At 43.8% G+C, this 13,287-nt stretch overlaps 1 protein-coding gene across 4 annotated transcripts in view; it reads left to right on the plus strand.

The window, feature by feature from the left end:
- Positions 1-13,287, plus strand: part of LOC104319657 (spindlin-Z) — a 124,693-nt gene that overhangs the window by 63,722 nt on the left and 47,684 nt on the right. For 3 of the 4 annotated variants that reach the window (XM_069775540.1, XM_069775539.1, XM_069775541.1), the window contains exon 2: positions 8,357-8,582. The exons of the other annotated variant lie outside the window; for it this stretch is intronic. In XM_069775540.1, the coding sequence (XP_069631641.1) occupies positions 8,531-8,582 (52 nt within the window). In that variant the 5' untranslated portion in view covers positions 8,357-8,530. The remainder of the gene's footprint in view (positions 1-8,356; positions 8,583-13,287) is intronic. 4 annotated transcript variants of the gene reach the window in all.

The following is a 13,287-nucleotide window of genomic DNA, read 5'->3' on the forward strand; positions in this document are numbered from 1 at the left end:
GAGACATGCAGATAAACTACAGCCGCCAGCCAGGTGAGAGGATCGCTGCCTGGCTGCTCCGATGCTGGGATAACGGGGCCGAAAGTCAGCAACTGGAAGGCAAGGAAGCCCAACAGCTGGGATCCCTCACTAGAAACCAGGGAATTGAGAGAGGAATTGGAAAAGAGGCAGCAATTTGCAGTCTCTGGAGCCGGCTCCTCTCAAGTGTGAGGGCAAGATATCCATTCAAGGAAGATCTTGTGAACCCCTCAGGAAAGTGGACTACCACAGATGAAGGCATCCAGTACCTGAGAGAGTTAGCAGTGGTGGAAGTCATCTACAGTGATCTAGATGATGAGGAGGTCTCCAAAGATCCAGAGGATGTCCTGTGCACACGGGCTATGTGGAGAAAGGTGATTCAAGGTGCCCCAGCGTCGTATTCTAACAGCTTGGCAGCAATGTATTGCCCAGATATGGAAACACCAACTGTGGAGAAAGTGTCGTCTTGGCTCCAAAACTTTGAGGAAAATCTCTGTGTCTCCTCATCCCTACAGGACAGTGCCTTGGCTATTAGGGATGCTCCAAGAAATCAGTCCTCTCCTGCCCCGATCAGATGGAAAGGGAGACAAAGGCGTATGCCACGTGGTACACTCTGGTTCTTCCTGCGTGACCAAGGGGAGGACATGAGGAAGTGGGATGGTGAACCCACCTTTAAGCTGGAAGCCCGTGTACGTGAACTGAGAGGGAAGACAGCTGTTAAGAAGGGGTCACCCAAGAAGAAGGCTGTCAGCGTAGTTGCTGTAGAGGCCCAAGAAAGCAATCAGTGATCCTCCAGGCATAGAAGAACTGAAACCACCTCCCTTGATTCTGGTGAGGGGACTTCTGGTCTGGCACCGCAAGGGTCAGACAGTGAATACTCTGATGAGGAACAGCAATAGAGGGTCCCTGCCTTCGGCCAGGAGGAGGAAAGGGATGACCGGATATACTGGACTGTGTGGATTCGATGGCCTGGCACATCAGACCCACAGAAGTATAAGGCTTTGGTAGACACTGGTGCACAGTGTATGCTGGTGCTATCAGGGTACAGGGGCACAGAACCCATCTGGATCTCTGAAGTGACAGGGGGATGCCAAGAATTGACTATATTGGAGGCTGAGGTGAGCTTGACAGGGGACAAGCGGGAAAAGCACCCCATTGTGACCAGCCCAGAGGCCCCTTGTATCCTTGGCATAGACTACCTCAAGAGAGGGTACTTCAAGGCCCCAAAGGGGTACCGATGGGCTTTTGGTATAGCCACTGTAAACGCAGAGAAGATCAAACAGCTATCTACCCTGCCTGGCCTCTCAGAAGATCCCTTCATTGTGGGATTGCTGCAAGTTGAAGAACAGCAGGTGCCAATCGCTACCAGGACGGTGCAACGGCGGCAGTATTGCACAAACTGAAACTCCCTGGCTCCCATCCGTGAGCTGATTCATCAACTGGAGAGCCAAGGAGTCATCAGCAAGACTCATTCACCTTTTAATAGTCCTATATGGCCAGTGCAAAAGTCTGATGGAGGGTAGAGGTTAACAGTAGATTATCGCGGCCTGAACGAAGTGACACCGCCCCTGAGTGCTGCTGTACCAGACATGTTAGAGCTCCAATATGAACTGGCATCAAAGGCAGCCACGTGGTATGCTACAATTGATATTGCCAATGCATTTTTCTCCATTCCTTTGGCAGCAGAATGCAGGCCACAGTTTGCTTTCACATGGAGAGGTGTCCAATACACCTGGAATCGACTGCCCCAGGGGTGGAAGCACAGTCCTACCATTTTTCACGAACTAATCCAAACTGCACTGGAACAGGGCGATGCCCCTGAACATTTACAATACATAGATGACATCATCGTGTGGGGCAACGAGGCAGAAGAAGTGTTTGAGAATGGAAAAAGAGTAATTCAGATTCTTCTGAAAGCTGGTTTCGCCATAAAGAAAAGCAAGGTCAAGGGACCCGCACAGGAGATTCAGTTCTTGGGAATAAAATGGCAGGATGGATGCCGTCATGTCCCTATGAATGTGGTCAACAAGATAGCAACTATGTCTCCACCAGCTAACAAGAAACACAAGCTTTCCTAGGCCTTGTGGGGTTCTGGAGAATGCAAATTCCAGGTTATAGTCAGCTTGTGAGCCCTCTCTATCAAGTAACGTGGAAAAAGAATTATTTTGAATGGGGCCCTGAACAACAGCAAGCCTTTGAGCATATCAGACAGGAAACAGCTTGTGTGGTAGCTCTTGGGCCTGTCCGGACAGGACCAGATGTACAAAATGTACTCTGTACTGCAGCTGGGGAGCATGGTCTCACCTGGAGCCTCTGGCAGAAAACACCAGGAGAAACCCAAGGTCGACCATTAGGGTTTTGGAGCCGGGGGTACCGAGGATCAGAAGCCCTGCAAACCAGTTTCCACGGCTGGTACAAAATATTAAAACCATCAAAATATTTAGACATACCATACAGAATGTATGGAAATATGCTATCATCATAACCCTGAAGATAAATACCAGTTCTCTTATGGTGTGTTCAGCCATACTTAAAAGGTTAAATTGTGTTTGAATAGGATGAAAATACAGTGTTTATACACACAGAAGGTTCTGTAAAGGAAGAAAGGCCTGTATTCTTTCTAAGGGTATACCTGAACAGCAGATGAAGACAGTGGTATTATGCAAAAGTGCCTCCCTACACATTTAGGTAGATAAAAGATGATATGAAGATTGGTGGCAAGGAACTGAGAGAGGAAGAGGGAAAGAAATAATAATGAAGTCCACACAGGCTGTACTACAGTACATGCTGTCTAGTTTTGACAGCTATAAAAAGGCTAACTATCTGTACTACCTTTAATCTAGATTTTTTAAAAAAAAAGATAAGCCAAAATGTATCTGAGGTACATCTGTGCTATCACTGTACAGATATTCAGATAGGTATTGGGCTCTACCAGACTAACAGCTGACCTGCCAGTTGAGTCATCTCAGGTCAATTTATCTTGGACAGTTCTGGTGGGTTGACCTTGGCTGGCTTCTGGGTGCCCAACAAATCACTTTATCACTCCCCCTTCTCAACAGGACAGGGGGAGAAAAATATGATGAAAAGCTTATGGGTCGAGATAAGGACAGGGAGATCACTGAGCAATTACTGTCTGTAATGGGTTTACATGGCAAAGTTTTGGTAGCAGGGGGGCTGCAGGGGGGGCTTCTGTGAGAAGATGCCAGAAGCTTCCCCTATGTCAGACAGAGCCAGGTTCAGCTGACTTGAGGACGGACCCATCACTGGCCAAAGCTGAGCCAATCAGCAACATTGGTAGTGCCTCTGTGACAACATATTTAAGAGGTAAAAACTGCTGCGCAACAGCAGCTGGAAGAGAGGAGTGAGAATATGTGAGAGAAACAACTCTGCAGATACCAAGGTCAGTGAAGAAGGAGGGGGAGGAGGTGCTCTAGGCACTGGAGCAAAGATTCCCCTGCAGCCTATGGAGAAGCCCATGGTGAGGCAGGTTGTCCCCCTGCAGCCCATGGAGGACCCCACGCCAGAGCAAGTGGATATGCCCTGAAGGAAGCTGTGACCCTGTGGAGAGCCCTTGCTGGAGCAGTCTCCTGGCAGGACCTGCAGCCCGTGGAGAGAAGCCCATGCAGGAGGAGCCCTACTTGGCTTTTTTGTTCAAGTCTATTGACAGATGGGTGCTGTAATGCAGACAAGAACACACTTAACTTCTGTGCCTCATATCTCCCACAGTAACCATCTGTGTAAGCATAAGGGTGCTACAGACTAGGCTAAAAACTATTCTATAATCTTTCTGAGGAAATAATATGGTTTTTGCACTTTAACTACAATAAAATTTTTGAAACAAATAGGTGCTTTGTGACTTGGGGTGTGGGGTGAGAATCCTATGCTTTTGTGCTCTCTCTACTGGTGTTTTCATTACAATTTTCAAATGTAGTATGTGAGTTCTGAAAATTAGTCTTGTGAGATGATACTCTTCAGAAGTTAGGAAGTGTGGTCATTGAGCCCCTGAAACTTAAAATACTAAGCAAGTTCATTAAAATACTATTTTATAATACTGACTCTAATGAAGTTCTTGCTGCTACCTCAGTTAAGTATACACTCCATCTGTGATTATTTCAAAATATATCTATTGCAAAAATAAGACCCCTTAGATGCGAAATTGAATGAAGTGAGAGAGACTGAGTGCTTTAACAATGTATGTCATGAGGAAAATCCAGTGGAAACAGAGAACAAACTATATTGTTTGTCTCAGTAACAACTATATCTTGCTAATTCAAGGGGGAAACATCGGAAATGGTACTTTCAGGATTTCTGTCTCTTGTCCTTTTTTTTTAATGAACTTTAAATGCAGTCTTTGAGGGTTACCGTTTACATGTGTTCTCATAAAACTACACTAATGCTTCAAGATCATGAACCTCATGTTTCACTTCAGCGGACCTAAGCTAAGGACATGTGCTGAAAGGTGGTTTAGACAAAACTTGTTCAAACTATTGACTCAGATAGAAGGCTTCTGAAAGGTTAATATCCTTTGTAAAGCTACCTAGCTAGTTCTGAAACACTTGGAGTATTACCTAAGTGGGGGGGGGAATGTTGGGATAATTGCTCAATCAAATATTACTGTGTCATGGTTTAACCCCAGCCAGCAACTAAGCACCACGCAGCCACTCACTCACTTCCCCCCCACCCAGTGGGATGGGGGAGAAAATCAGGAAAAGAAGTAAAACTCATGGGTTGAGATAAGAACGGCTTAATAGAACAGAAAAGAAGGAACTAATAATGATAATGATAACACTAATAAAATGACAACAGTAATAATAAAAGGATTGGAATGTACAAATGATGCACAGTGCAATTGCTCACCACCCGCCGATCGATGCCCTGTTAGTCCCCAAGCCACGATCCCCTCGCCCCCACTCCCCCCAGTTTATATACTAGATGTGATGTCACATGGTATGGAATACCCCTTTGGCCACTTTGGGTCAGCTGCCCTGGCTGTGTCCCCTCCTAACTTCTTGTGCCCCTCCAGCCTTCTTGCTGGCTGGGCATGAGAAGCTGAAAAATCCTTGACTCTAGACTAAATGTTACTTAGCAACAAGTGAAAACATCTGTGTGTTATCAACATTCTTCTCATACCTAACTCAAAAACATAGCACTGTACCAGCTCCTAGGAAGACAATTAACTCTATCCCAGCCAAAACCAGGACAGGTGATAACAAGTGTCTGTAACTTAAATCTTGGAAAAGACTTTAAAGCACTCTCTTCCCATATCTACGTAATCTAGAGGAATGTGATTACTAAATGTTTCAGGAATCTGAATTTAGGTGTAGCAAATCACCAATGACTTTTGCAGATCTTCTATAAACTAATGACTTAACAAATTGGTAGTTTGAGTGTTGCAATAGAATCTGTAGGGTTTTTACCTTTTAAGTGTTAAGATTTTTTTCTACAGTTTTTTTAACATATCTGTAGAGAAGGAATTCTGATATGTGCGTGTGAAGCATTTTTGTTTGTTTTCTAACAAATTGAAGTAGTTGGCTTGTGCTCTACCTCTGGTGAAAGTAGTGCAGTTTCTTCTGCTTTCAGGCACAATTTTTAAAGTAGTAGTGTGGTAGGTTGACCCTGGCTGGGCGCCAGGTGCACACCAAAGCTGCTCTATCACTCCCCCTCCTCAGCTGGACAGGCGGTAGAAAATATAACAAAAGGCTCGTAGGTCAAGATAAGGACAGTTTAATAAAGTGAAAGCAAAGAAAAACAAATGATGTTATTCTCTACTTCCCATCAGCAGGCGATGTCTAGCCACTTCCTGGGAAGCAGGGCTTCAGTACGCGTAGTGGTTGCTCCAGAAGACAAAAATGCCCCCCTTCCGTCTCCCTTTACTTAGCTTTTATGTCTGAGCTGATGTCATATGGTATTTCCCCCCCCCCCCCAAAAAAGAAATGGGGGGGAAGAGTGTGATTCCACCCCTCGCCTCTGTGCATCACATATTTAAGAATTATCATTAAAATCTACATTCATCACACAAAACCTTCACAGTTTTCACAAACATCACTCACATCAACAGAAAAAAGAATTCTCCACACCAAAATCAAAATAATATCATCACAACACCAAAAAAAGCGGACAATTTACGCACAATCCAACCCTCATCCCTTCACCACAATTACAACAACAAAAATTCCCCACTTGTCATGCAGCTCTTAACTCTCTATCTGTGTTCACACCATGTTTTGCCCCTTACCTCTCTCAGTTACTATCCTTATCTCGAATTCCTCACATTCCCGGGTTTCCACACCAAAAAGACTGTGGTGGGTTAACCCTGGCTGGATGCCAGGTGTCCACCAAAGCCGCTCTATCACTCCCCCCTCCTCAGCTGGACAGGGGAGAGAAAATATAATAAAGGGCTCGTGGGTCGAGATAAGGACAGGCAGAGATCACTCACCAGTTACCATCACAGGCAAAACAGACTCAACTTGGGGAAAATTAAGTCAATTTATTACCAATCAACCAGAGTAGGGTAATGAGAAACAAAACAAAATCTCAAAACACCTTCCCTCCACCCCTCCCTTCTTCCTGGGCACAGCTTCACTCCTAAATTCTCTATCTACACACACACCCCCACCCCCCCCCAGTGGCACAGGGGGATGGGGAATGGGAGTTATGGTCAGTTCATCACACGTTATCTCTGCCACTTCATCCTCTTCAGGGGCAGGACTCCTCACACACTTCCCCTGCTCCAGCGTGGGGTCCCTTCCACGGGAGACAGTCCTCCACGACCTTCTCCAACGTGGGTCCTTCCCACGGGCTGCAGTTCTTCATGAACTGCTCCAGCATGGGTCCCTTCCATGGTGTGCTGTCCTTCAGGAGCACATTTCTCCAGCGTGGGTCCCCCGCGGGGTCACAAGTCCTGCCAGCAAACCTGCTCCGTGGGCTCCTCTCTCCACATATCTGCAGGTCTGGCCAAGAGCCTGCTCCAGCACGGGCTTCCCACGGGGTCACAGCCTCCTTCGGGCATCCACCTGCTCCGGCGTGGGGTCTCCATGGGCTGCAGGTGGATATCTGCTCCACCGTGGACCTCCATGGGCTGCAGGGGGACAGCCTGCTTCACCATGGTCTTCCCCATGGACTGCAGGGGAATCTCTGCTCCAGCACCTGGAGCACCTCCTCCCCCTCCTTCTTCACTGACCTTGGTGGCTGCAGGGTTGTTTTTTGTCGTGGTTTAACCCCAGCCAGCAACTAAGCACCATGCAACTGCTCACTCACTCCCCCCCATCCAGTGGGATGGGGAAGAAAATCGGGAAAAGAAGTAAAACTCCTGGGTTGAGATAAGAATGGTTTAATAGAACAGAAAAGAAGAAACTAATAATGATAATGATAACACTAATAAAATGACAAGAATAATAATAAAAGGATTGGAATGTACAAATGATGCGCAGGGCAATTGCTCACCACCTGCTGACCGACACCCAGCTAGTCCCCGAGCGGCCATTCCCTGCCCCCCACTTCCCAGTTCCTAAACTAGATGTGACGTCACATGGTATGGAATACCCTGTTGGCCACTTTGGGTCAGGTGCCCTGGCTGTGTCCTGTGCCAACTTCTTGTGCCCCTCCAGCTTTCTCGCTGGCTGGGCATGAGAAGCTGAAAAATCCTTGACTATAGTCTAAACACTACTGAGCAACAACTGAAAACATCAGTGTTATCAACGTTCTTCACATACTGACCTCAAAACATAGCACCATACCAGCTACTAGGAAGACAATTAACTCTATCCCAGCTGAAACCAGGATACTCTTACATGTTCTCACTCCTCTCTCTGGCTGCCATATCTGTGCCCACTGCAACTTTTTTCCCTTCTTAAATATGTTATCACAGAGGCGCTACCACTATCGTTGATTGGCTCGGCCTTGGCCGGTGGTGGGTCCATCTTAGAGCCAGCTGGCATTAGCTCGATCGGACATAGGGGAAGCTTCTAGCAGCTTCTCACAGAAGCCACCCCTGTAACCCCCCCACTACCAAAACCTTGCCACACAAACCCAGTACAAGTAGTCATTCTTCCTTATACTAAGCAAAGTTGTTTTTTTTTTAAATGAGGTTTTTCTATGTGTATCTGTCTGTGGATGAGTTTGATCTGATACAGAACTTGCATTGAGAATATGAGGAAAAGTATGAGCCTTAATATTTGACTGTCTTCTTGCCTACCCACCCTCTTGTTTACTGAATGTGTCCAGAATAACAGAATATGAAGAGACTTCTCATTGACCATGAAATAAAAAAATATTTTCACTTCACTGTTTATTTTTACCAGGTCTCAAATCAGACTGTACTTTCTGTTTTGTTTTTCAGAGTCATATAATTGAAAGTGCTTCTCCTATATTTGAGGAAGAACAAATTGGTGATTGGATGGTGGATTAATAAATAGCTGTTGTATTACAAGAGTAAGAAGGTATTTTGGGAGTTGGGAAGAACCGGATTTTCACCCTAGTCTAGCAGCTTTGCTGCTCACTTAAACACAGATGAATGAAGACCCCATTTGGAAAATCACCAGGTCAGCGGTCCAGAGCTGATGCAGGTGAGGTATTACTGAATTTGGGGGTTTTGTTTGTTGTTTTTTGTGGGTAAAAAAGTGTCCTTATTTTATAGATTTTCTTATATACTCATGGCTTTATGAAGCTGTTACTGTTTGTTTGTGGTTGTGGGGGTTTTTTGTTTTTTTTTTTTTAAGATAAGAATTATTGCTTTGATTATAGAAACTGTGGAATTGAAAGGATATACATAAATTTATTTAAGTTGTACAAACTTAGATATAAGAAGTTGTACTGGTTTTGGCTAGGAGAGAGTTAAATTTATTCATAGTAGCTTGCATGGTGCTAGGTTTTGGATATGTGCTGAAAACAGTGTTGATAACACACTGATGTTTTAGTTATTGCTGAACAGTGCTTGCACAGTGTCAAGGCCTTTTCTGCTTCTCACGCTGCCCTGCCCCCCCGCAGCAAGTAGGCTGGGAGTGCACAAGAAGTTGAGAGGGGACACAGCCAGGACACCTCACCCCAACTGACCAAAGGGATATTCCATACCATAGACTAACACTTTAAGGGGAAAAATTATCTTTTGCTCATCTAGGAAATGGTGGAAAATAAACATTAATGTATTCACCATATATTTATAACTTTCTGTAAATTTTTAAATAATTTTATAGGAATTGATCAGATAATAATTGCGAAAGAGCATCTCAAAAGCACTTCAGAAGGGTTTTTCTAAATGTACACAGAGGTTATTGCTACATTGTGTGTTTCGTAAATTGAAATAATTAGTCAAAGTATTGTAAAGAATTCTTTATTTGCAGAAACTCAACATGTGAGTAACCACTTAGCCTTTTATGACTGGTTAGGCTAATTTGAAGTTTTGCAGCTCAGTAGACTAATGAATCTCAGTAAATCTTGTGGACTCTGTAGTAAGGATTATCAGCAATGATACAACAGAAAATCAAGTTACCAGTCAAGTATTGTTCTGTATGCTGGCATTTGGTCTTGTATAACCTAGGCCAGACTTTTAGCTGTGCATTCTGTTTTGACTAGTGTGCAGGACAGGGACTAGAAATTATCAATTGCAAGTTTAGAATTCTACAGTCCAGCATTTTGCGGATGAAAATGTTGAAAGCGAATGCTGTTTGTTAATTCCTCTGTTTAATTATTTGCTTTTTAGTTTAACTTAGCTGAGTAATGTAACTTTCTTTGTAGTTGTTTTCTCTCTTCTGGAATTACTTCATGTTCTTTGGTGGGGAGAAATGATGCTCTTCCTATTTTGTACTGCAAAACTCAGTAGTGAGCTGCACAGTGAAAAACTTTGTAGACACTTGGTGCAGCACATCATCTAACCCTGACCATTGTTTGTTGGTGCTTTCCAAAAAATCTCATGAAACTAACTCAGTTTCATATAAAATTGGGAAAGCTCAATTAATTTTTAAAATACCCAAATGATAGTCCATTATGGTGCTTTTAAATACTTACCCAATTCATTCAGAAGTGAAGCAACTGATATTGGAAGATTTCTTTAAAACCTTTTGGTTTCAAAACCAGACTTTCAAAAACATTTTTACTTGTGACTAGCTTGCATTAATGTTTGCTGTCACTCATTTGAAACATCTAGCGATTTCAAAGATAGTTCCTGAAAGTATTTTTAATAGATAGTTTTAAAGAAGAAACCCAGTGCAGAGTTTTAGACATTTGCTTCAATGACTTTTTATTCAGCCAACTGATGAGCCATCCTTCTTCTTGATACCACCAGAGTATTTGTGGAAGGATAATTTTATTTGTAATAGAAAAGAAAAGAAAGTAGGCTTTGACCAGGTACTTAATATCAGTATGGTTGACTTCTAAGCATTAGCTGGGTACTGTGAGAGTTCAAAAAATTTAGACATTAGGTTTGTAAAGGTAACTTTTAGAAGAATTTTGTCTCACAATGTAATTGTGACATACAATGAACAATAACATTACAGCAGTTTTGAGGTATCACAGTGTGAACTTTATGTAGAGGGTGATATTTGTGAATGAAAATAGGTAATTTTACTTTGTGTTGAGTAGAAAATTTCACTATTTCTCCTCTTCAAAAAAAATTAGATGGTCACACTTTCCATTGTTATTTTATTAGATTTTATACTATAATTGGCACCTTCATTTTGTACCATGCAAAATCATTATAATTGACACTCAGATTTCTTTCGATGCTATTTTTGCTTTTTAATATCCCTACACAACAGTTAATACTTAGGCCTTTACTTTTTCCTGTATGACGTTTGTTTAATCTTAACTAAAGAGTCCTTAATTTATCCTGTTGTGGTTTAACCCCAGCCAGCAACTAAGCAACACACAGCTGCTCACTCACTTCACCCCCACTCAGTGGGATGGGGGAGAAAATTGGGAAAAGAAGTAAAACTCGTGGGTTGAGATAAGAATGGTTTAATAGAACAGAAAAGAAGAAACTAATAATGATAACACTAATAAAATGACAACAGTAATGATAAAAGGATTGGAATGTACAAATGATGCGCAGGGCAATTGCTCACCACCCGCCGACCGACACCCAGCTAGTCCCCGAGCAGCGATTCTCCCCCGCCGCCCCCCTCCCCCCAGCTTATATACTAGATGTGGCGTCACATGGTATGGAATACCCCGTTGGCCACTTTGGGTCAGCTGCCCTGGCTGTGTTCTGTGCCAACTTCTTGTGTCCCTCCAGCTTTCTCGCTGGCTGGGCATGAGAAGCTGAAAAATCCTTGACTTTAGACTAAACGTTACTTAGCAACAACTGAAAACATCAGTGTTATCAACATTCTTCACATACTGAACCTAAACCATAGCACTGTACCAGCTATTAGGAAGACAATTAACTCTATCCCAGCTGAAACCAGGACAATCTTCATGTCTGATTAATGTAGTAACACTGTCTTTTTGATACACATCTCCAAGTCATATACGTTTGGTCAGTCTCAACTCTTGACATATTTAGTTGTTGTCTAGGCTTGGGTGTTGCTAGCTTCCAACATCTGGATATATATTCCTGAATATATATATATATTTTCTGACCTTGCTGTTGTTGCTTCTTCTGCTGATCATATTTCATAGGCTGTGGGTAGTTGGCCTTTATTGCTTTTTGAAAAAAAACAAAACAAAACAAACTTTGGTGGTGATGGAATTATCTGCTGTATGTTTCCTAATTACAGATGTATCTTAGGAAAGAGTGTACCAGGTAGCCATTATTAGGAGACTCCATAACCAACTGTCGTGGTTTCAGCCCAGCCGGTAACAAAGGACCACGTTTACTGGGACAACACAAAAAAAAAAGAAGTTACAACAACAACAATGGTACTAATGAAAGGCTATACAAAACGAGTGATGCACAGTGCAACTGCTCACCACCCGGAACCCGATGGTCCGCCACTTCCCCCACCGAAAGTCAAGAGAGCCCCCCCAGCCCGCTCCCCATTTATATACTGAGCATGATGTCACATGGTATGGAATAGCTCCTTGGCTAGTTCAGGTCAGCTGCCTCAGCTATGCCCCCCCACCTCCCAGGTTCCTGTAAAAATTAACTCTATCCCAGCTGAACCCAGGACATTATCCACCCCTTATTCTATACCATCTACATCATGCCCAGATCTTACATTTTCCAATCAACCACTACCATTTTCCTTGTCTTATAAGTATATGGACACCCCACCCACCCACCCACCCAAATAGTATTCCCTTACTCGATGGGCTATCCCTCTAATGTGTCCATCGATTTTATTTAGTCCATGACTTTGGGCCTCCATCTGTTGTAACAGTCCTTCAGAATAAGAGAGATGGTGTGAGGTGTTGGGTTGTTGTATGCTGCCTCTGGAACTTGTGGCTAGTACATTTGGTGCAACCCACACCCTTGGTCTGCAGGTCAAAGATGTTGATCTTGAGGAAATTCCTGGGTGCCAGTTCAAGTTCTATCGCTGTTGTACTTGGCTCAGTTTCAAAGTCCATCCTGCAGTCATTTGGGTAATTCTTACAGTAATACCCTTGATATGGCATATAGACACTATAGATACAATGACATGTATTGGCAGGTTATTTAGCAGTTAAATATCATACAGCCTAATTCACTGGCTATTCTCTCCCAAAATCAAATCTCCCTGAGGTACACATCAAACTTCCCCATCCTTCTGCATCACCCACCAGGTGTACCCAGGTCCCTGAGCAAAAACAACCCCTTGAATGGGTTGGTCTCTGCTTGAGGCAGGAGTAACCCAGACTGTCTTTCCTAACATACCCCTCATGTGCACTACAGGGACTTTATCCCCTTCTACAGTATGTGGAAGTCTTGGTTGGGCAGGGCCAGCCCGACTGGCAGATCCTCTAGTATTAACTAACCAGGTGGCTTTTGTTAAATGTGTATCCCAATGTTTGAAAGTCCCACCCCCCATCGCTCTCAATGTAGTTTTCAGCAGTCCATTGTATTGTTCGATTTTTCTGGAGGCCGGTGCGTGATAAGGGATGTGATATACCCACTCAATGCCGTGTTCTTTGGCCCAGGTGTCTATGAGGTTGTTTCGGAAGTGAGTCCCGTTGTCCAACTCAATTCTTTCTGGGGTGCCGTGTTGCCATAAAACTTTCTCTTCAAGGCCCAGGATAGTGTTCTGGGCAGTGGCATGGGACACAGGGTATGTTTCCAGCCATCCGGTGGTTGCTTCCACCATTGTAAGCACATGGCACTTGCCTTGGCGTGTTCGTGGGAGTGTGATATAGTCAATC

This window comes from Haliaeetus albicilla, chromosome W (assembly GCF_947461875.1).
Source record: "Haliaeetus albicilla chromosome W, bHalAlb1.1, whole genome shotgun sequence".
NCBI classification, from domain to species: Eukaryota; Metazoa; Chordata; class Aves; order Accipitriformes; family Accipitridae; genus Haliaeetus; species Haliaeetus albicilla.